Raw genomic sequence first — 24,104 nt, 5'->3', positions numbered from 1 at the left:
ACTGATGAACTCATAAAAGTGCTAACAAAAGATCAAGATGAAAAAAGAAATTAATTACATGGGACTGAGTGAACTGATGAGGATGAGTATAATTTTTGTGACTTTCTGTCTGAATTAAAAAAAAAAAAAATCCCACAAGGACTCAGAGGCAAAGAATATACAAATCAATTTTCACTGCAAAGTAAAGGAGCTGTTACAGTGGAGGATTACTGGACTGAATGTCAATATTATGACATAGTATGAGTGTGTTTCATGTTTGGTAATTGCAATCATTGTTGCTTTTGTTGTGGTCATCCATGTACAATGCTTGGTGTCAGTCTATTTATCTCTTGTAAAAATAAAATACAGTGTGTGTGTGTGAAAATAAATAAATAAATAAAATAAAATGAACCATGGGTTCAATTTTGTATTAATAAGTCACATTTCTGGGGATAGGAGATGGTGGTGATGGTGGAAATAGAGCTTCTCTCTGCTATGTTATGCTGTGTGAAAGCTGTTACAATGCTTAGCTATAAGTGAATATCCTAGAACTTTGTCCCCTTAGGTACAGGATCCCCTCTTCAAATTAGGAGTACTTAGATGGTTTAAAAGAGGGGAAATTTAGGAATTACTAGATTGATATATTCTTCTCACCATCCTCTGTAGTGTTAGTGAAGTCTCCTATTCTACCCACATTGATGTAGTTCTTGTTACTTTTATCATTTATTCATCCTTGTATTCATTCAATTAATATTCATCAAATATTCATGGTTTCTGCTATGAATTTAGCACTGAGCTTGGCACCAAAGATACAAAAACAGATGAGGTTTTGAAGGGCAAAAACAAATGATTGGTCTCTTCTTTTATGGATCTTATGGGTTAGAAGGAAGAAATAAATATTAACTAATGACCCAGAAATAAATACATCAAGGAAGAAAATTTGTCCTACCATGTGTACAAATGTGGTAGCCAGATTGAGCTGGGTCGGGTCCAAATCACACATCTTCCCCTTCCTTGTTTTATCATCATAGGCAAGACACTGAAACTCACTGAACATCAGTTTCCGTATCTCTATTTTAAAATTATTTATTTATTTATTTATTGCATACCTTGCTTTTTAGGAAAAGTACCTCTTTTCTTTTTTTTTTTTTTGGCCACGCCGTGCAGCTTGTGGGATCTTTGTTCCCCAACCAGGGCCCTCGGCAGTGAAGGCACGGAGTCCTAACCACTGGACCACCAGGGAATTCCCTCCGTATCTCTAAAATGAGCCTATTAATGCCAAATATGCAGGATTATTTCATGAATTAGAAATTATCATGAAAGTTGCCTAATAATTATTATCATAAGGAGTAGACTAAGCCAACTTGTTCCTTTAGAGGAAAGGCTATCCTGACCCCAATTCCATCTGTAATAGTTTCCTTAACTTCTAACTCCCCAGAATCTAGGAAGCACACACTTCTTCTAGAATTTGAAGTTAATCAAAGTCACCGTCTGCCCAGAAACTGAGGAAAGACAAAGTAGAATTGCTTTTAATTATTATCTATTGAGTGTATATCACATACCAAGTATTGTCCTGAGTAGTTGTTAATTTTATCTCACTTAAAGATGACAACAATCCTTAAAGTAGATGTTATTTCTATTCCCAACTTACAATGAGGAATTTGCATCTCAGATATATGAAGTTATTTGCTTAGGTAATATCAGCGAATCTGAATCCTCCTTGCGAAGCAGCATTGGGAAAACCCACTTTTCCTCCTGGGCCTTTCTTTCCCGTGTGTCTCCTCTACTCTCACACTTCATTTCAGACGCTTCTGGTCATCAAATGTGTGTGGATTTTCCCCCACCAAGCAGCCCTTCAACACCATTTGGATATCCTCCAATTGAATTTAATTTCATTCAATTCTGAGAATATCTACCTGGAGGTAGTGTCAGATCCCACAGACTAAGAGCTCAGTCCCACAAGCCTGCTTCCTCTCTACTTCAGATGCCAATCCCAAGTGGTAGATTCCCAGGTTACCCACAATTTCTGTCTGATTGTGTTACAAATTGGAGATTCTCACAACCCCCTCCTCAGGTTTGATTAATTTGCTAGAGCAGCTCATAGGACTCAGGGAAACACTTGTTTTAAAGAATATGATAAAGGATACAGATGAACAGCCAGATAAAGAGATATATAGGGCAAGGTCTGGGAGTCCCCAGTACAGGTAAATCTGTACCCATGGAGCTTGGGTGTGTCACCGTTCCTATGTGGACCTGTTTGCCAACCTGGAAGCTCCTGGAAACCCCTAATATCAGGGTCTTATTGAGGCTTCCTCACATAGGCATGATTGATCATTAACTCCATCTTTAGCCCTTTGCCTTTCTCTAGAGAATAGGGTTAGTGTTGAAAATTCCAAGCTTCTAATCACTGCTTGGACTTTCCCATACTAACCCTCCTCCAGGAGCCATCCAGGAGTCCACTCAGAGCCACCTCATTAGAACAAAAACACTCCTACCACCCAGGAAATTACAAGGGTTTCAGGACCTCTGTGTCAGGAACTGAGGGTAGAAACCTATATATATATATATATAGGTTTGGAATATATATATATGTGTGTGTGTATATATATATATATATATATATATCCCATTATCTCACAAAAGCCAACATGATTTTCCCGTATCTCTCTGGTTTATTTGCCTAGTCACTTTGCTATAACTTTCTTGAGTTTCTGAAATAGTAAGTTGGGATTATGCATCCTTCATTCTTTTTCCATCCCCTACTCCACATCCTTCTCTTCTGGCTACTTTAACACACCCTGGATGTGCCAGCATTCTGCTACAACTTCTGTGCTCTGGCAAGAATTGGGGTAAATTAATGTTCTTCTAATTGAATGGATGGCTTTCTGGGAAATGGTGGATATTCTATTTAATAGATTTGCCTGAGCTAGGAAAGAAAAAAGGAAGCCGTGATGAAAGACATTTACCCTGTGAAATGCAAAGAACATCACAAAAGAATTGGCTGATGAGGTAATGTTTTCCTAATGTGAGAACAGAATGATCAACAATCAATAGCATAAAAGGAAGAAGCAAGCAAGTATATTCCAGTGAAAGAGAAAAGGAAGAAATAATGGAAAGGGACTTTGATGACCTCATTTACAGTTCAGTTTTTGCTACTAATCTGAAATATGGAGAAAATAACCATACGTGCTTTTATATACTTAGGTGCAAAACAAAAACAAAAACAAAAACAAAATCACAGAATGTAACACTGATTCCTGTCTGCATATAACACAGATGTTGTGAGAACAAATTAGATTGTGTAATTGAATGAAAGATTTCTTGTAAATGTTGAAGGGTGTTGGGCTTGGGATGAGATAAATAGCCTTTAAAAGTTCTTAGAAACTCAAGATTCCTAAGATTCTTTAAAGTTCCTGTGTGTGTGTGTGTGTGTAAATGACAAATTGTACCGCTGTTATGTAGGGGATTTACATAATTAACACACAGAAAGACTTTATCATTTGGTACTCAATAAATCTTTATGTAATTAATAAATAAATGAATGAGGAGGAAAACCATCTCAATTCTCTTATTTAATGTGGGGCTTGGTTGACAGTCTAAAGCAGTCATTGTCTCTAATTCCTTCTCTAATGAAATGAGGCAATCATCTATGATGGACAGTTTGTCCTTGGAGAAATTGAATAGAAGTAGTTCTGACCATGGCACACAAGGCACAGTAGGTGGAAGGAGTTACACACTGGACTGAACACAGGGAGAACAAGTTAAATAGTGCACTCTGAGTGGTGAAATTTCCCAGTCTTTTTCCCACACTCTGATATCAGTGTGCTGGCAACCAGATATACAAATGTAGGTTAGAGTTAGTTGGAATTTATTCTAGAAATATTGAAAAACGTAGAGAATAGATCTTTCTAAACTAACACTTCAGGGTAATTCAGTGAAAAAGCTGGTTACCTCATTACCCTACAGTGCAATCCACAAGTTAGCAAGTAGCGTTTCCATTCAGATTTTTGGTGCTTCATTCTTAAGCATGAAAGCATCGCTAAGAATAGTCAGATATTTTATGGGGGTATCAAGCATTCCAGACGAAACAAACAAACAACAAGCAAAGATAATAGAGACAATATGAGAACTAAAGAAAACTTAAAATCGCAGAAATTTAAAAACTCAAATCAAAGCAAAATGAAACAAAAGCCATGACAAAGATATTGAACTTCATTGCCTGCACCACCACTAAAGAAAGAGAAAAGAATGATATAGAACAAGACCAAACGGAAAACAAGAATGCACTCGTGGAAAATAAGAATATGACAGTTGATAGAAGGATGACAAGATAAAGAGCGAAAAGCAGAGAAACGCAACATGGGAGTCTATATTGTGGTCCTGAGAACTCCCTAGAGATTGAGATACAGAAGGTGATGTACCTCTTCAAAAATTTCCAGAATATAACTAAATTCTTTTATTGAGTTATATATCTAACTTCCCTCTTCAAAATTATTTATTGGGATTTAGTAAACTTGTCAAAGAGCCAGTACAGGTGTCCCTTGGCATCTGCAGGGAATTGGTTCCAGGACACCCCTCCCCCATACCAAAATCTGCAGATGCTCAAGTCTCTTTTCTAAAATGGTATAGTATTTGCCAATAACCTCTGCACATCCTCTCGTATACTTTAAATCACTCTAGATTACTTATAATACTTAATGCAATGTAAATGCTATAAAAATAGTTGTAAATACAATATAAATGTTATGTAAGCAGTTGCCCTGGAGGCAGATTTGCTTTGTGGTACTTTCTGGAATTTTCTTTTATTGAATATTTTCTATGTGCAGTTGGTTGAATCCTCAGATGTGGAATCCACGGATATGAAGGCCTGACTGTAATATCCTAGAGCCACTATGGTAGACAATCTGAGAAGTTCTAATTACAGCTTATTCCCTCCCTTAATAATCTAGATAATTGTTGCAGCTGACATTTTATTTTAGCTGAAACCTTTATTAATTTGTTATTGCTTCCTTTTTTATAATAGTGTCTTGAACATTATCAGCAGTAGATCACTGTTAAGTAGGTATCTAGTACATTGGTAAAAAACTTGCTAAATTTTCTTATACAAACCTCTCAACACATACCGCTTAAACAATAGAATGGTTTCTTTTGAACATGTTAAGCACAGATGAGTAACTGTGTTCTTTTTGAGTGGATTTGTGGTATATATTTAAATACTCTGTTTGGGTACCCGGTTTAGGCTATTTGAATGTATAATATATTGCCTCTCAGCTTTAGTTGTCGCCCCAAAATTTGTTTGATTCCAAACATTTTGTTCAAAAATCTCTAATATAGGGTCAAATTGTACTGTATATTTATTTGCATAGCTGTTGCCTAGAACTCCTCAAGGATGCAGACATTGTTTTATTCCACATTCTCAGTCTCTAGGTTGGTACCTTAACCCCCAAAGACACTCAGTGCACGTGCCTGTGATACACTGATGAATAAAAGTCATGTCTTAGACACTAGGGACACATGGAGTGCACCAAACCAGAGAATACAAGAGTGTTAGGAAAGAACAGCCAAGTCAGTATATCCTGCTGGGGTTACAGATATAAAAAAGCTTTAGGGATTTGCTAGTTTTTTATTTAGATTTAACTGAGATGAGAAAGGAGAACTGAAGTCTAAAATGAAGTAGAAATTCTATCATGGATGAAGTGAATCTTAATCATTGGGGTGAAGTGCAATTATCAGAGGAACTGGGGTTGCATATCTAAGATTCTAGTACTCAAAACTGTTTAGGGTTTTAAAGTTATCTTAAATGGAATGAGGGGCAAAAAGTAAAGTACCTACCTTCTCTTCTTGTGTTGCACATTATTCACAGGTGTTGAGCTTCCCTCTTACAGAATTATGGAAGAAGCATCAAACAGTATTTCTCCACACATATTATGGTTTCATGCTCTTTGGATGGTTTGTCAAAATTATCCTCCTTAATCAACAATTACAAACCAGAGCCCTACATATTGTTCTTATTTTCTTTATTCATCGTATTTTTAAATTTAAAAATGGTCCAATACAGCTTACCTATGACTCGAAAAGATGCTTTTCATCTTTGGGACTTTAGATCCCACCCAAAAAGAGGCCACCCCCCAAAAAACACACACACAAACAGTAACAGCAGCAACAAAACAAATTACCTTGCGCTATATAAGGTGTAGTTTCCTCTTTTGGAGGGATGTTTGTGGGTCGTGGTGTGGGAGCAGGAGGTCTGTTCATAATGAATGACCGACTTCCAAGCTTTTTCTTTGTACTCCTCTTGGCCAGTATCGTGTCATATTCATTGTCATCAATCTCAGCAAAAGTGTACGGGTCTTCCTCCTCTTCCTGATCTTTTTCATCTTCTTTCTGTTCTTCCTCTCCTCTGGGTTCACCTCCTGTTTCATGTCTTGCACTGGAATCACACCAACTTTGGCTTCTTTCCATTTGGCGTTCCAACGTTTTCCCTGCTTATGAAACATTTAGATGGTGGTTACTCATACCTTAAGCATTATTGGTGTCCATCTGTCACTTGCTTGAACCACACCCCCAAACAATTTATATATTATCCTATAAATTCCAAAAAGAGAAAAGTGAACCATGTAATTTACTAACATATCCTCTGGCAGTTTGTAACTGTTAATTTGTCAGAAAAAGTTTGTTAAAGACCTGGATTTCTTTGAAAATATATAAATAAGCATATAGTTTCCACATAGTTTATGAATGATTTAATATCAGGAAATCAAATTATAAAACTAAACCTCAAATTCCAAATGCTTTGAAAGCTTGTGTTTTTCAAGCGTAATGCTCTCAGATTTTTTTTTTTTTAATTTGAAGTCATATTACCTTTTATAGGGATTAAACTGGGTATTTTGCCTAAAATTCAATTTCTCTGAAAATGACAGAGGGGAATAGCCAAAACCACCATTGTTTGGTTTCTTACACTACGTCTCACTCTGGCTCTCTTGATTTCTATAAGCCAACTTATACCTCATTCTTTGATAAAGGACACTGAAAGTAGGGTTCATGACATAAAAGAAGGCGTGGAAAATCAATGGCCTGAAGATTAATTCATATGAAAAGAACAGTCTTTCATGGTTTTTATATTCAATAAAATCTTTACATATTTTTATAGGAATGTATTAAAATATTCTAGCAGCAGTTTATTTAGAAGACAAAGATATTGTATAATGTGTCAATAAATAAGTTGAAGAGAATTTGGATGGCTCTCTCTGCCAGATCAATGAGAAATTTTTTTTAAAATGTGCCCTTTTGACAAGTGTATTGCTTAAAGTATTATTGAGAACAATAAAAATGGAAAGGATTTCAGTTATTGACTGAAAAATCATTAATTTTCTGTGTTGTTCTGAGATTCATGCCCATGAACTAAAGGAGAACTAGTCTCCCTTCTCTTCGGTGAGAATCTGACCAAAAACTTTAGTTTACTTAATGGATATTTTAGTGGAAAAACTTAGGAGATAGGGAGAAAGACAAGCTGTTATAGCAGAATAAAAGGATATTATTACAAGAAGATTCAGCAATTGTTTTGGGTAGGCTTATGAGGAGAGACCAGAGGAGAGTCCAAGATCATCTCTCAACAGAGTCTTAGCTTGTTTCAGTTGGTTTAACCCAAGAAGTATGAACGCCAACATGCCTGGCACTAACTTTAAAATCTCTACGACTTGCCTTTTCCCTTATGAATAAAATGGTTTTGAGATTCTGACTTCATGATTTCTGTTTCACTGACAGCATCCCAGGTGAAACCAGATGAAGTGTGTGGGAAACACTTGCACAATGTTTCATTTTTAGTGGAATGTGTCAACTATCTTACTTTTATGAACTGACTTCCTGAGCTGTTAACTCTCTTTGTTCCTCTACCCACGTCCTTCCCCAACTCTTTCTAAAGTTGGGCTTGCACTAGAAATAATACATTTCACTTTTCATTCCCCAGTGTATAAGATTGTACTTTTCATGTTGGAGTTGGACCTGAGTTTTCTCAACTCAGGTTGTACATTAATGAATAACGATTAAACTATATCACTCCTATAATTCCAATTTTTGAAATAATTGGGAAAGAATGTGTAAGAAAGATAAGAATCCCAAAAGCCCTGGAAACCTGTTCATGGAATTATTTGACACATTCTAATTACGGGCCCTAGGGTCTTGGGTCTTAGTCAAAAGAACATTATAATGATTGTTGCCTTGAAAGTTTGTTATGAAGATAAAAAGACTGGATGTTCTTTATAAACTGAAAAGTGTTCTATAATGTTCTATATTATTGTTTTCTCCAATGACTATGTCCATAAATCCATCATAAGGAATTTGATGCTTAGGGCATTGATGAGGTGGCCCCAATATTAAAAGTAATGCTGCATTGAAAATGTAAAAATACAGTTTTTAAATAAAAGGAAGGGGTTTTTGTATTATTTTGCTTTTTATATTTGGTACTTCTCAGAAGATGTATTAGCCAACATTATACTTCTGGTCCTAGGTATCTGGTGAAAATTACTCTCTGTGGAGTAATTTTAGACCTCCTAACCAACATACCATATATGGAAATTGACACTAGAAAAAATATATTAATATTAGCTCCTTTAAGAGCTTTAACCTGATATAAGACAAGTTTGCTCTCTTAATAATTTCTTAATAATTAATTTTAATAATTATATAAAATTATCCACATCTGTAAAAGTGAGAAAAATATACTAGAATTTTGTTGTCAGTGTACTACTAAGCTACATCTCTCCCTCGCTCCCAGTATTGATAACCCTACTTCCTTGCTCTATCTCAACAGTCTGTAAGAGCTTGGCACAGTAGGTGATCAATAAATGTTTGCTGAATGAGTGAATGAATCAGAGAAGTACCATTAGGCTTCCCATCCTTTCCATTAAGCGGTACTTTCCATCTCTAAATATAGTGCATAATCTTAGCAAAGTTTCACGTTAATCAACTTGAACTTTTATAGAGATAAGGCCTTCAAGGACGCAAATGCTAAATTTCATAGCTTCAAAATTCACTTTTAAAACAGTCTTTATAGACTTGATATAGCCTTTTAGGACTTGACAACTAGAGTGACAAATGGGGTTTTAGTAACAGATATTTCTTTCATCCTTCTTATTAAATTTTCTTTGTAAGACCATTTTATGAATTTGGAAAGTAAACATGAAATAGTGATCAATAAAGTGGGTGGTAATTGGTGACTCCAGCAGTGAGCATGGAAGTCTGTTGAACATTCCAGGCACATAAGCCTCATATGGAAGGTCCTCTGGATGATCCCTGCCTTCCACTCCCACCCCCCACCCCCATTACACACCTTACTTCCTGCATCTGGGAACAAATGCTGTCACAGCCATTTAACGGTTGTTCTTCCACTTTAGCAAGACAGATTTTTTTGACTTTGGTCTCAATGCAGCGTGTGATAGACCCTTTACCACTTGCTTCCCCTGCAGCTACCAACTGAGTGAAGTGTCCAAGGTCATTTTCAAATCTGTAACACATTAGCCTTTCTCTTTTGTCAGAAAACTGAGAGTATTTTTTAAAAGCAAAGTTGTTGCTTACTTTTCCACATGATGCTTGAGGTTCGTTTTATGTGAAGAATTACAGACTCCTTCCAAGTTTTATTTCTTTACTTACAGAAAGTTTTGTAATGAGACTTTTTTCCTGGAAGAAAAAAGAAAGAAAAAGAGAGAGGGAGAGAGGAAGAATGGGAGCGAGGAATAGTGAAGGGGGGGGGCGCTCAGAGAGAGAGAGAGGAAAGGAGGAAAGAAGGAAGGAAGGAAGGAAGAAAGGAAGGGAGGAAGGGAGTTAGTGGGAGGTATCTCTTACCTGATTTCTGAGGCCCTAGTTGTTAAAGAACAGGAGGAAAGCTTCTCTGGGTTTTAAAAGTTGATCTTTGTATGGCTTCGCCACTATATGCTATGTCAGCGTGTCAAAGTTTTGTAGTTGTTGTTTTAACCTTAACCTTACCTTGTAATGTGAAGTGAGGTTTTTCCAGTTGGAAGGCAGCTGTTACAGGTCGCGGTGGAGGGAGAGGTGGTCTGCTGCTCACGAGGGGCTCTCGGGAATTATTTTCTGGGTTGTCTCCAGGAATGAACGTGTACAAGTCATCATACTGGTTCTCACTCCCACTGTCGACCTCTGGTGGGCGGTGCTTGGCCTCCGCGCCTGATTCACGCTCTTTTTCTCCCTCTGCCGTTTCATTCACCTCTGCTCCTTCGGCCCTCTGCCTGTACGGCCGCCAGCTTTCATAATGGAGAGCTGGGTTCTGTATGGCTGCTTATGATGAAGATTGTATGATTTCATGTAAACACACCGTCTGGAGGCATTTCATATTTTCTAACTTTGTACAGAAGTGGTGGTAATGTTAGTTAAACTTTTATGATCTGATACAGGGGAAAGCTGACAAATGCGTAATTTGGGTGAATAGTCATTCTTGGGCTTTTATAATATTTACCACAGAAAGCTCCATTATATCTTGCTACCTCAGTTTTTGACACTCTCATACACATAATGATATATAATATTCTGATACTACATGTATATAAAAATATTCTGATTCTCTAGAGTTATTATTTAAGCAGATTCAATATATGACTGCATTACCATATTTTTATTAGAAAACAATATAACTAACCTAATACGTAATAAGTAAGTGATGGAAAAGGTAAAGGCAAGGAACAAAAATCTTAACTTGCCTGTAAATAATGCAATAAAATGAATCTGTGATTTTTATTTAGTTATTATTTTAACGTATTTATCACCAGATGACATCTTAATTCTTGAAAATATTACTTGAGAAAAGTGTTAATATTTTTTGATGGGGAAGGCATCCAAATCACCAATAGTAAGTAAATATTTCTAAGGCTCAGCTCTCTCACCAAAAAATCTTTTCTATCCTGAAACTTAACCAAATGATTCAGTCAAATTTCCTCCATTCTAAGAATCATGATTCCATTATTTGTGTTTATACTGTACACAGTAAAATGTTCTCTAACCACTCAGGAAGAAAATAGAAAAAATATATTATAATGCAATAACTTTAAATCTTAAAACTTTTTTCTTTATATTTTCTTTATAGAAATTCTGCTCTAAATAAAGTAATCATACAAATTTAAAATGAACTTTGGAATCTCTGTACTGGAGGGAAAATGTGAATTGCTGTCATGAGTGCAATAGAAAAGCAAATAATTGTTGTTTTAAAGTGTCGCTAAACTAAAATATAGCTAAAGAAGGCAAATGGCAGAGTACAAAGAGGAATCTTTTTTTAATTGAAGAGTTACAATGTAGACATTTTTCAGCAATGAGGGAAAAGTTAGTCACGTGGGAAAATCATGCCCATGACAGTACTACATATTTCTACAGGAATTTTATTTTTAATTGCTCTCTTTCTTTCATGTGAGAAAGAAGAAACGTCTAGCTGCCAGTATTAGAACTGCAAACCAAGAGTCTTTAATTACCAGCCTGGGTAAAGCAGGTGGACTTTCATTCTTGCACAGATCTCTGCCCAGACCTCATTCAGCTTTCTGGCTGTAACCCCAAACACAGCCTGAAACACAGTAGTCTCTAGAAATGTTGATGGAGTAAATGATGGAGTGGCTGAAAAGAAATCATTGCTGGTGCTTGCAAAGGGGCTTCGCTATTTCAGTCTGGGAAGATCGATCATCAGCTTAGAATTACATTCATGCTACAGGCAATTACTTGTAGCCACTCTTAATGTTTATGTATTCGGTGTTTATATTTTACATAAACACTGTCTAAGCAAGCAACAGAGTCTCCTTGGTCCTTGTCAAATATGCCCAAACCTGGAAGACAGCCCTGGAGAGTCAGATGTGGTTGGTCAGTGAGTTTTAGCAAGCTTCATAGCAATGGTGACACCAATGGAAATCTGCTGACTTAGGGTGTTCTATGCTTCACCCTCACTCCAACGAAAGAGTCAGAGGCCTGAGTCCAGTCGCACAGAGTTTCGTATATGAGACAGTTCCAGGTCCAAACTGTCTGTAGAAATGAGGTTGTGCTGTACCAATAACTGAAATAATGGCTTCTTATTATAGGTAGTACTTCAGAGGATTAAATGGCATGATAAATGTATGGTCATTATCAATGATGGCCTTTATCATCACTTTCATTATCATTAAAAAGTATAACAAATCATTAAGTCATTAAAAAGATAATAAAATGTATAACTTTAAAACAGTGCATCAATTTATTACATTAATATTTAGCCTAATTTTGTGCTCTGCAATGGTGTTTGAAGAGTTTACCGATTTTGCCAAAGTATGCTAGTTAAGGCATTGTGTTTAATGTTATGCGCCTGGCGGTCAATAACGTTTAGTGGAGCATCAACTGCGAACTGTTCAAAGTGCAGATGACCTGAGGCAAGAGCCTGCTTGATGTGTGAGATGTCACTGTGGCTGTGAACAAGCGAGAGAGCGGTCAGAGATGGGGCCATCAAGATTATCTAGGGCCTTATAGGTGATAGTAAGGATTACAAGGACCATGGGAAGGTATTGGAGAATCTGGAGCCGAAGAGTGATTAGTTCCTTTTTGAAGCATAGACTATTAGGGGCAAATTGGGAGGAAGCTATTGCAGGGTTTCTTAACAGCATATTACTGGCATTTTGGACAAGATAATCCTGTGTTTCATGGGGGCACATCCTGTGCATTGCAGGATATTTAGCAGTATTTCTAGCAAAACTCCCTTCTCAAAATAATGACAAAAAAAAATCTCTCCATTCATTGACAAATATCCTCTGTTGGGGTTAGAAAATAGTGCTTCATTGAGAGCCACTGTGCTATTGCAATAATCCAGGGGACAGCAGATGACAGCACAGACGAGGATAAGTAACAATGAAAGGGTGAGGAGAGTCTGGCTGTTTTGAGAAGGCACAGTCCACAGTATTATCTGACAAATTGGATATGGGGTAGGACAGAAAGTACAAAAGGGTGACTGAAGTTTTTGGACTGAATTGAACAAGGAAGGAGTCTTCATTTACTGAGATGGGGAGGACAGTGGGTAGAGCAGATTTGGCAGTGGTGGGAATTAGGGTTTTCAGATTTGGAAATGTTGGGTGGGAGATGCCTGTCAGACTTGCTGGTGAAGATGGTGAGCAAGCTGCTGTATACCAGTGGAAACAGGCATGATAGGCAGCGTTATGTACATGGAGGAAGGCTCTCAATTAGTTTTCTAGAATATAGAATTACATTCTATTACAGCCAGCAGGGAGCGTAGAGAGTCCTAATACAAACTTCTCATTTCCTAGCTGAGAAAACCAAGGTCTGAAAAGCATGTGACTTTGTTTAAAAAAAAAACTGAAAAAATATAGTTGTCAAATAGAATATTTATATCAACCTGACTTGTGTATTATCTTTGGGTGGGAAAAACTGCTGGTTTGATGATTAAACACTGAACTTATTAGAAATATTTAAATTAGCAAGATAATGTAGCAAGATCATCTCTACCAGATGATACACTAAAAGTCATTCAGTTAATTAAATGTCTTTCCATGCTCTCCATGCTTTTCTATGCTCTCTTCAGTTTTACTTTATCAGTCACGCATACCTTAATACAAATGTTGCTTATGTACATAACATATTGGAACACTTACTAGGAGAACATGTAGAAAATGAGGTAATATCCTCTTCATAGTCATTTTCTTCCTCATTATTTCTGCTAACTTCTTGGATCTGAGGACAAAAAGGAATGTAATTTTCAATAATATGTATTAATCTTAATAAATCTGCATTTTCACACATACCAAATTGACAGCTAATACCTTACATATCTTAGCTATTACATTTGGGCCATCTATAATTTTTTCAATGACACGGTATTAAAAGTGTAACTGGAACAATATAACATTTACAATAAAGAGCTTTTTAAATGGAACTTTTTTGAAATTACTTTAAGATTCACAGCAATAATTATGAAATTTTTACAATAAATAACTCCTGAATAAAAATGAAGGCAACTATTTCTTTTAAAAACCATGAGCTTTGCTTCCTTTGAACATTTCTGGTATCTTTTACCAGTTCAAAAGATATTCTTAATTACATCAAGGATTATAACACAGTATAAGACAGTGAAATTTTAAAGTGGTTTATTTTCCATCTTTAAAAAGAAAAAGGAAACTGAGTAAGGGAATTTATGTTTGTCTTTCTGAAATCAGTTCCACTACACTTAGAAGGGAGAATTACTGAGAAAGCATAGAAACCCGCTTTTTTTCCTCTGGAATTGCTAGTGTTTGCTTATAATCTCTGAAGGAGGCATGGGGTCTAAAGTAGTGGAACATATTGGTGTTTGTTGAGAAAGCTAAGTAACTCCAGTGACAGCTCTATTTGTACAAAAGCATGCAGAGAAAGAGACGGAGCTTGGTTGCATTAACATAGGTCACATTTCGTTACCATGAACTCCAAGTGATTATTCAAATGATTTATGCTTTTGTTCTTAATAAAATTGAAATGATTAGTCCATTGGCTCTACGTTTGGAATGTCCCTTTAAATTACTTTTCTGTACACCAGGAACTAACACGACATTGTAAATCAACTATACTTCAATTAAAAAAAAGAAAATGAGCTTCTGCATCAGGCTCACTATAAAAATTATTAAAGAGATTTTTATTTTCAAGATTCCAGTGGAAATCAAAGAATATATATATAATCTATATAACAGAATATATATATTCTTTTTCATATTATTTTCTATTTAAATTATATTTTCCCCTTTGTGGACTCAATTAAATGCTAATGTAAAAAATCATGTAACTTTACTAGGGAGATTGATTGATATTTGGTTGATATTTGTATGCTTGATATTGATGGTTGGTATTTATATGCTTGGTATTTGTATGCTTTGGTATTAAAAGCATTGTTGATATGGTCATTTTTTGTTTTCAGTTAGCCTGACCTCTATATTTCACAAGGTAGATCAAGAATACATTAAAAAAAATCCATAATACTCTTAAAATCACATCAAGGAAGTTTTTACTAGTTGAATAACAGGAATGCTTTACAAAGATTTCAGGAATTATGTGAAAATTTCCTCTATACTATTCACAAGCCTAGACACTATGAGTTCAAAATCAGTCTCTTAATAAAGAGTCTGTGGGCAAGTATGTAGGGGTGTGTGTGTGTCACATACTGAGGTTGAAACATAATGGAATCATTTTTATGTTATAACTTAAGCTTTATGACATTTGTGCAAACAAACACACAAGCCTAAAAATGTCTTGAAGGAAATGGCTTCCAAATTTAAAAAATAGCCAAATTTGATTTGGGCACTTTCATAAATATTATGTAAAACTGATATTTTGTATAATCAGGCTATATAGAAAGTAATTGTTTTCTCAGGAATGAAAGGATCTTTTGACATATTTACACTCAAAAACAATTGTGTCTTACTAGAATTCCTTACACTTACAATCATATTTATTTTGGAAAAATGTGTTATATCTAATGATATATTAATAACTGGTGAAACCAATGATGGCTTAAAAGTATGATGGCACTCTGACATCTAATCACTTTAATACTTTGTTGTGTGGTACAGTGGACAGAGAATGGATTTTGAAGTCAGTCTAAGAACAAATCATAGTTCTTTTATTTATTAGCTGCGTGACATTGGGCACTTTACTCTAAATTTCAATATTCTATCCTGCAAAATATGGATAGTAATATCTATACTATCAATTTGCTGGGAAGGTTAAATTAGAAAATGTAAGCAAAACACATTATTACGTCTACCACATAGTGAGTGCTCAATAAATGTAATCTGCATATGTTAGATTTTCCTTTCGTCATTCACACTTAAGCAAACACGGTGACCACACTGATTTGATGCGGGAATCATCAATAATGAGCCAATAATATTTAACTTAATTCTTCTGAACGGTGTGCCTTTGGACGTTCTGCTGTGACAGAAAAAGAACTGGAATATATACTTTCTGATCGAAGTGTGGCAGTATGATTTTATTATTAAAAACATCTCTATAATTTACAAGCTAATAGAGATGATAAGAATCAGAGGAAGAAATATTTAATTCTTTAATAAGTTTCTTTATCTGCGGCTAGAGTCTGACTTTATTCATTAATTTATCAAATATTTATGCAGGCCTACGATGTGCTAAATACTCTATTAGTAATTAAGGTAAATAGTTAAAAGTTTAAAAGATACACAATTCGCACTCTCCAAAAATATCCCATTTTTATTGGGAGGGGAAATAAATCATAAAATGATTAGAATACAATATTTTATTTATTTCATTACCATAAACTCAGTCCTTACAGGTGAAATGTAAAATTAAGAAATAACCAGATAATCAGGGAAAAGTTTTATTCATTTGCTTTTTGGGTGAGGAGATTGGATTAAAAAATTATCTTGACACTTGCCATGATTGCCACTTCTCTAAATGAAAAAAATCCAGCTTAAACAATAAAATCTATTAGCTGAACATGCTCAGAGTAATATTCTAGGCCGTAGATAGTCCTTGTAGCACACAATGTTTGATAAAATTTAAATCATTCCTTATCAAAGATAAAAGAACTTCTTGTTGACTGAGGTATATAAAGCTCCACATGGCTTTGGCATCTAGTACAGTACAAATTAATCACAATATTCTGATTTTAAGGGAGTGAATAAAAACAATCTTCACATGGAAGTTGGTTTCTAAATGTTTTTATGAGCTTCTGAAGATATTGTAATTAGCCCAACTTTTGTCCAACTTTCCACAGTGTTGATTATAAATGATTTTACCAGCTTTAAAGCACATGACAGTCTGTTCAGAGCCATATATATATATGTCTCTGAAGAGTAACAAATTGACCTTGTAATATTTTATTCATTACCCAAAATGAATGCACTAGGCTTCAGAATCTGCAATAACATTCCAATTGAAATAGTAAAGATTTTTACTAGTAAATGTTAAGAATGAACAAAGTTATACAAAAGCTGTGCATGACAGCAAACAAACAAGTCTCAAAAAAATTTTCAAGGTCATATTGTAAAAGTATATCTTAGATTTCATGACATCTTTTAAGAGAATTTGTTTTTCCTTAGGCCATCCAGGAATATGGCCTAGAAGCAGACTTATATAATTCCTCATGAAAGTTTCTGTTTATATTATGGGAAATGGAATCCTGAATGTAAAAACTAAATAGGAACTCTGTCTGTGACTGAAAGAGGAATGAGGAAGAACCAAATAGTTGTGGAGCAGTTAAACTCAGATGGGGAAAAAGTGGACATTTTCCTTAGCATGGACCAAAATTTTGTTAGAATAACCCGAGGATATATGCTCTATTTTTTAAGACAGAATCTGAATATAAAAAATTAAGTGATGAAAAGATAATTTGACCAGGTGTACAAAGGTTAGAAGTCTCATTCTACACAATGAGAAATTCAATTTTTTAATTGTAACCAACAAAACAATCTGGTGCAGTGAAAAGAAGAGGTGCCAAGGGGACAGGTGATGGTTTCATCTGAAAGTTAGTAAAAAGGGAGAAAAAAACCAGCAGGAATATTGAAACCTATTTCCTCAAACTTAGGAAAACAAATCTGAAAAAATTTAGCTTTCAAAAAGATTCTTGAGGGTTGGCTTCTGTAGCTGGCACATCTCTTGTTCTGACCTCGACTCATTCAGTGTGTTCACCCAGCTCTTCTCTCAACCTGAGGCCACCCTCAAGCCAATCTCCCTGAGTGGTGACACATACGGCTCCAGTCCTGGTGCTGACAGCTTCTGGTCTTAGTCTCTGTCCATCAGCTCTAACTAGAGTTGTGAACTTCAAGCTTGGGCACCTGACCCTTTTAACTACACTCTGGTCCTATTTTGATAATGTTTGTTTTTAATCCATCACAGTTGTGGTTGCACTTCTGAGGCACTAACACCTTTACTGGGCCATATGCTTGGTTTAAATTCAGCCATCTTTCACTAAAATGTGAATGATAAAATTAAAATCCATTTCTCTGTTAAGGTTGTAGTTGTAAAAGTAAAAAAACAGTTATCTTCATTTAAAATTATGGAATCCAAAATCTGAAAGGAATCTGTGGATGTCTAGTTTATTTTCTTGTTCATACACTGATATAATGCTAAAAGCATGTGCCACAATAAAAATGTAATAATTTAGATAGTTCTCCAAGCAAGTTAGTTTTAAAATGTAGCATCAAGCATCTTTTCTGACCACAACGTTATGAGATTAGAAATCAATTACAGGAGGGACTTCCCTGGTGGTCCAGTGGTAGAGAATCCACCTTCCAGTGCGGGAACGCAGGTTCGACCCCTGGTTGGGGAGCTAAGATCTCACATGCCACAGGGCAACTAAGCCCGTCCGCCACAACTACTGAGCTCTCGCACCTCAATGAGAGAGCCGACATGTCGCCACTACAGAGCCCACGTGCTCTGAAGCCCATGCGCCACAACTACAGAACCCATGTGCCCTGGAGCCTGCATGCCACAACTAGAGAAAAGCCTGTGTGTGCCACAACTAAAGAGAAGCCCGAGCACCACTACAAAAAGACTGCATGCTGCAACGAAAGATCTCACATGCCTCAGCGAAGATGCTGCACGCCACAACTAAGACCCAACGCAGCCAAAAAATAAATAAAGAAAATACATAAATATTAAAAAAAAGAAATCAATTACAGGAAAAAAACTATAAAAAACACAAACTCATGGAGGCTAAACAATATGTTACTAAATAACCAATGGATCACTGAAGAAATCAAAGAGGAAATAAAAAATACCTAGAAACAAATGACAACGAAAACACAATGACCTAAAACCTATGGGATGCAACAAAGGCAGTTCTAAAAGGGAAGTTTATAGCAATACAATCTTACCTCAAGAAACAAGAAAAATCTCAATAAACAACCTAAACTTATACCTAAAGCACCTAGAGAAAGAAGAACAAACAAAACCCAGTTAGTAGAAGGAAAGAAATCACAAAGATCAGAGCATAACCAAAAGAAATAGAAACGAAGAAAACAATAGCAAAGGTCAATAAAACTAAAAGCTGGTTCTTTGAGAAGATAAACAAAATTGATAAACCTTGAGCTAGACTCATCAAGAAAAAGAGGGAGAAGACTCAAATCAATAAAATTAGAAATGAAAAAGGAGAAGTTACAACTGACACTGCAGAAATACAAAGGATCATGAGAGATTACTACAAGCAACTATATGCCAATAAAATGGACAACCTGGAAGAAATGGACAAATGCTTAGAAAGGTACAATCTTCCAAGACTGAACCAGGAAGAAATAGAAAATATGAACAGACCAGTTACAAGCACTGAAATTGAAACTGTGATTAAAAATCTTCCAACAAACAAAAGCCCAGGACCAGATGGCTTCACAGGCAAATTCTATCAAACATTTAGAGAAGAGCTAACACCTATCTTTCTCAGACTCTTAAAAAAATTGCACAGGAAGAAACACTCCCAAGCTCACTCTATGAGGCTGCCATCACCCTGAAACCAAAACCAGACAGAGGTGTCACAAAAAAAAGAAAATTACAGACCAAGATCACTGATGAACATAGACACAAAAATCCTCAACAAAATACTAGCAAACAGAATCCAACAACACATTAAAAGGATCATACACCATGATCAAGTGGGATTTATCGCAGGGATGCAAGGATTCTTTAATATATGCAAGTTAATCAATGTGATACACCATATTAACAAATTGAAGAAGAAAAACCATATGATCATCTCAATAAATGCAGAAAAAGCTTTTGACAAAATTCAACACCAATTTATGATAAAAACTCTCGAGATAGTGGGCATAGAGGGAACACACCTCAACATAATAAAGGCCATATATGACAAACCCACAGCAAACATCATTCTCAATGGTGAAAAACTGAAAGCATTTCCTCTAAGATCAGGAATAAGACAAGGATGTCCGCTCTCACCACTACTTTTCAACATAGTTTAGGAACTCCTAGCCATGACAATCAGAGAAGAAAAAGAAATAAAAGGAATCCAAATTCGAAGAGAAGAAGTAAAACTGTCACTGTTTGCAGATGACATGATACTATACTTAGAGAATCCTATAGATGCCACCAGAAAACTACTAGAGCTAATGAGTGAATCTGGTAAAGTTGCAGGATACAAAATTAATGCACACAAATCTCTTGCATTCCTATACACTAACAATGAAAGATCAGAAAGAGAAATTAAGGAAACAATCCCATTCACCACTGCAACAAAAAGAATAAAATACCTAGTAATAAACCTACCTAAGGAGGCAAAAGACCTGTACTCAGAAAACTATAAGATACTGATGAAAGAAATCAAAGATGGCACAAACAGATGGAGAGATATACCATGTTCTTGGATTGGAAGAATCAATATTGTGAAAATGACTATAGTACCCAAAGCAATCTACAGATTTAACACAATCCCTATCAAATTACCAATGGCATTTTTCACAGAATTAGAACAAAACATTTTACAATTTGTATGGAAGCACAAAAGACCCTGAATAACCAAAGGAATCTTGAGAAAGAAACACAGAGCTGGAGGAGTCAGGCTCCCTGACTTCAGACTATACTACAAAGCTACAGTAATCAAAACAGTATGGTGCTGGCACAAAAACAGAAATATAGATCAATGGAACAGGACAGAAAGCCCAGAGATAAGCCCACGCACCTACAGTCACCTCATCTATGACAAAGGAGGCAAGAATATACAATGGAGAAAAGACAGTCTGTTCAATAAGTGGTGCTGGGAAAACTGGACAGCTCCAAGTAAAAGAATGAAATTAGAACACTCCCTAACACCATACACAAAAATAAACTCAAAATGGATTAAAGACCTAAATATAAGGCCGGACACTATAAAACTCTTAGAGGAAACATAGGCAGGACACTCTTTGACATAATTCGCAGAAATATCTTTTTTGATCCACCTCCTAGAGCAAAGGAAATAAAAACAAAAATAAACAAATGGGATCTAATTAAATTTAAAAGCTTTTGCACAGCAAAGGAAACCATAAACAAAATGAAAAGACAACCCTCAGAATGGGAGAAAATATTTGCAAACAAAGCAACCAACAAGGGATTAATCTCCAAAATACAAAAACAGCTCATGCAGTTCAATATCAAAAAAACAAATAACCCAATCAAAAATGGGCAGAAGATCTAAATAGATACTTCTCCAAAGAAGACATACAGATGGCCAAAAAGCCCATGAAAAGATGCTCAACTTCACAAATTATTAGAGAAATTCAAATCAAAACTACAATGAAGTATCACCTCACACCGGTCAGAATGGCCATCATCAAAAAATCTACAAACAATAAATGCTGGAGAGGGTGTGGAGAAAAGGGAACCTTCCTGCACTGTTGGTGGGAATGTAAATTGGTACAACCACTATGGAGAACAGTATGGACGTTCCTTAAAAAACTAAAAATAGAACTACCAGACGACCCAGTAATCCCATTCCTTGGCATATACCCTGAAAAAACTATGTTTTAACGGGATACATGCACCCCAATATTCATTGCAGCACTATTTACAATAGCCAGGACATGGAAGCAACCTAAATGTCCATCAATGGAGGAATGGATAAAGAAGATGTGGTACATATATACAATAGAATATTACTCAGCCGTAAAAAAGAATGAAATAATGCCATTTGCGGCAACATGGATGGACCTAGAGCAGATTGTCATACTGAGTGAAGTAAGTCAGACACAGAGAGATAAATATCATATGACATGACTTATACGTGGAATCTAATAAAAAGGGTACAAATGAACTTATTTACAAAACAGAAGTAGAGTCACGGATGTAGAAAACAAACTTATGGTTACCAGGGGATAAGAAGGGGAGGGATATATTGGGAGACTGTGATTGACATATATACACTACTATATATAAAATAGATAACTAGTAAGAACCTGCTGTATAGCACAGGGAACTCTACTCAATACTCTGTAATGGCCTATATGGGAAAAGAGTCTAAAAAAAAAAGAGTGGATATATGTATGCGTATAACTGGTTCACTTTGCCGTACACCTGAAACTAACACAACATTGTAAATCAACTATACTCCAATAACAATTAAAAATAAAATAGATTAAAAAAGAAAAATAATTCTGGAACAGTGGGTATGAGGGAAAGGGGAGTATTTTAATAGTCAAAGTGAAGGGTAATGAAAACCAGTGAAAGAAAATATTTAATGGAGAAAGCAGATTTAATAAATATCGATGCTATTTTTTTTTTTTTTTTTACAGCTTCAATAACATAGGATGGAGGAAAGGGTTCAAATATGACCATGTAAGTTTTTGTTCAACTCAGTGATATCTGGTAACCAGATCTACTGCCTACAGTGCTCTTTTTCAGGACACTCCCCCAAAAAACTCTTGCCATTTAAAGATGAGTACACTCATTAAAAACACCTTTTCTATGCAATTTAAGATGAGACTTTGGGGTCAAGATATAACATCAACATCTTGAATATCCCTTGCATTGCTTCATGTAACACTTGAAAGTATATTTGGGCACATGGCTATTAAATGGTGAGTCTTCCAACATCTTTATGAAGTTAAGAAGTTTACCAACTTGAGAAAACAGAAGTAGTTAATTGTATGATGTCCAAATAAACTATTAACTTGATCAACAAGACTTTTAACTATGAAAACAGGTTGATACTTTGTCAGTTGCTTCATTTGCAAATATTTTCCCCCATTCTGAAGGTTGTCTTTTCGTCTTGTTTATGGTTTCCTTTGTTGTGCAAAAGCTTTTAAGTTTCATTAGGTCCCATTTGTTTTTGTTTTTATTTCCATTTCTCTAGGAGGTGGATCAAAAAAGATCTTGCTGTGACTTATGTTATGGAGTGTGCTGTCTATATTTTCCTCCAAGAGTTTTATAGTGTCCGGCCTTACATTTAGGTCTTTAATCCATTTTGAGTTTATTTCTGTGTATGGTGTTAGGGAGTGTTCTAATTTCATTCTTTTACTTGGAGCTGTCCAGTTTTCCCAGCACCACTTATTGAACAGACTGTCTTTTCTCCATTGTATATTCTTGCCTCCTTTGTCATAGATGAGGTGACCGTAGGTGCGTGGGCTTATCTCTGGGCTTTCTGTCCTGTTCCATTGATCTATATTTCTGTTCTTGTGCCAGTACCATACTGTTTTGATTACTGTAGCTTTGTAGTATAGTCTGAAGTCAGGGAGCCTGAATCCTCCAGCTCCGTTTTTCTTTCTCAAGATTGCTTTGGCTATTTGGGGTCTTCTGTGTTTCCATACAAATTGTGAGATTTTTTGTTCTAGTTCTGAAAAATGCCAGTGGTAGTCTGATAGGGATTGCATTGAATCTGTAGATTGCTTTGGGTGGTATAGTCATTTTCACAATGTTGATTCTTCCAACCCAAGAACATGGTATATCTCTCCATCTATTTGTATCATCTTTAATTTCTTTCATCAATGTCTTATAATTTTCTGCATACAGGTCTTTTTTCTCCTTAGGTAGGTTTATTCCTAGATATTTTATTCTTTTTGTTGCAGTGGTAAATGGGAGTGTTTTCTTAATTTCATTTTCAGATTTTTCATCATTAGTGTATAGGAATGCCAGAGATTTCTGTGCATTAATTTTGTATCCTGCTACTTTACCAAATTCATTGATTAGTTCTAGTAGTTTTCTGGTAGCATCTTTAGGATTCTCTATGTATAGTATCATGTCATCTGCAAACAGTGACAGCTTCACTTCTTCTTTTCTGATTTGGATTCCTTTAATTTCTTTTTCTTCTCTGATTGCTGTGGCTAAAACTTCCAAAACTATGTTGAATAATAATGGTGAGAGTGGGCAACCTTGTCTTGTTCCTGATCTTAGTGGAAATGCTTTCAGTTTTTTACCATTGAGGCTGATGTTGGCTGTGGGTTTGTCATATATGGCCTTTATTATATTGAGGTAAGTTCCCTCTATGCCTACTTTCTGGAGGGTTTTTTTAATCATAAATGGGTGTTGAATTTTGTCAAAAGCTTTCTTTGCATCTATTGAGATGATAATATGGTTTTTCTCTCCAAAATTTACAAGCAGTTCATGAAGCTCAATATCAAAAAAACAAACAACCCAATCCAAAAATGGGCAGAAGACCTAAATAGACATTTCTCCAA

General features: G+C 35.7%; 1 protein-coding gene across 4 annotated transcripts in view; it reads right to left on the bottom strand.

The window, feature by feature from the left end:
• The window catches only part of BANK1 (B cell scaffold protein with ankyrin repeats 1), a 321,258-nt gene that overhangs the window by 37,671 nt on the left and 259,483 nt on the right, over positions 1-24,104 (bottom strand). Inside the window, exons 8-10 of one of the 4 annotated variants that reach the window (XM_059923918.1) lie at positions 13,599-13,677; positions 9,961-10,269; positions 6,156-6,464 (exon numbers count right to left, since the gene is read on the bottom strand). In XM_059923918.1, coding sequence (XP_059779901.1) covers positions 6,156-6,464; positions 9,961-10,269; positions 13,599-13,677 — 697 coding nt within the window. The remainder of the gene's footprint in view (positions 1-6,155; positions 6,465-9,960; positions 10,270-13,598; positions 13,678-24,104) is intronic. The other 3 variants (XM_059923919.1, XM_059923920.1, XM_059923921.1) reach the window with 3 other exon arrangements.

This window comes from Balaenoptera ricei, chromosome 5 (assembly GCF_028023285.1).
Source record: "Balaenoptera ricei isolate mBalRic1 chromosome 5, mBalRic1.hap2, whole genome shotgun sequence".
In the NCBI taxonomy this organism is placed as follows: domain Eukaryota; kingdom Metazoa; phylum Chordata; class Mammalia; order Artiodactyla; family Balaenopteridae; genus Balaenoptera; species Balaenoptera ricei.
This window is presented reverse-complemented; position numbering and strand designations above follow the sequence as displayed.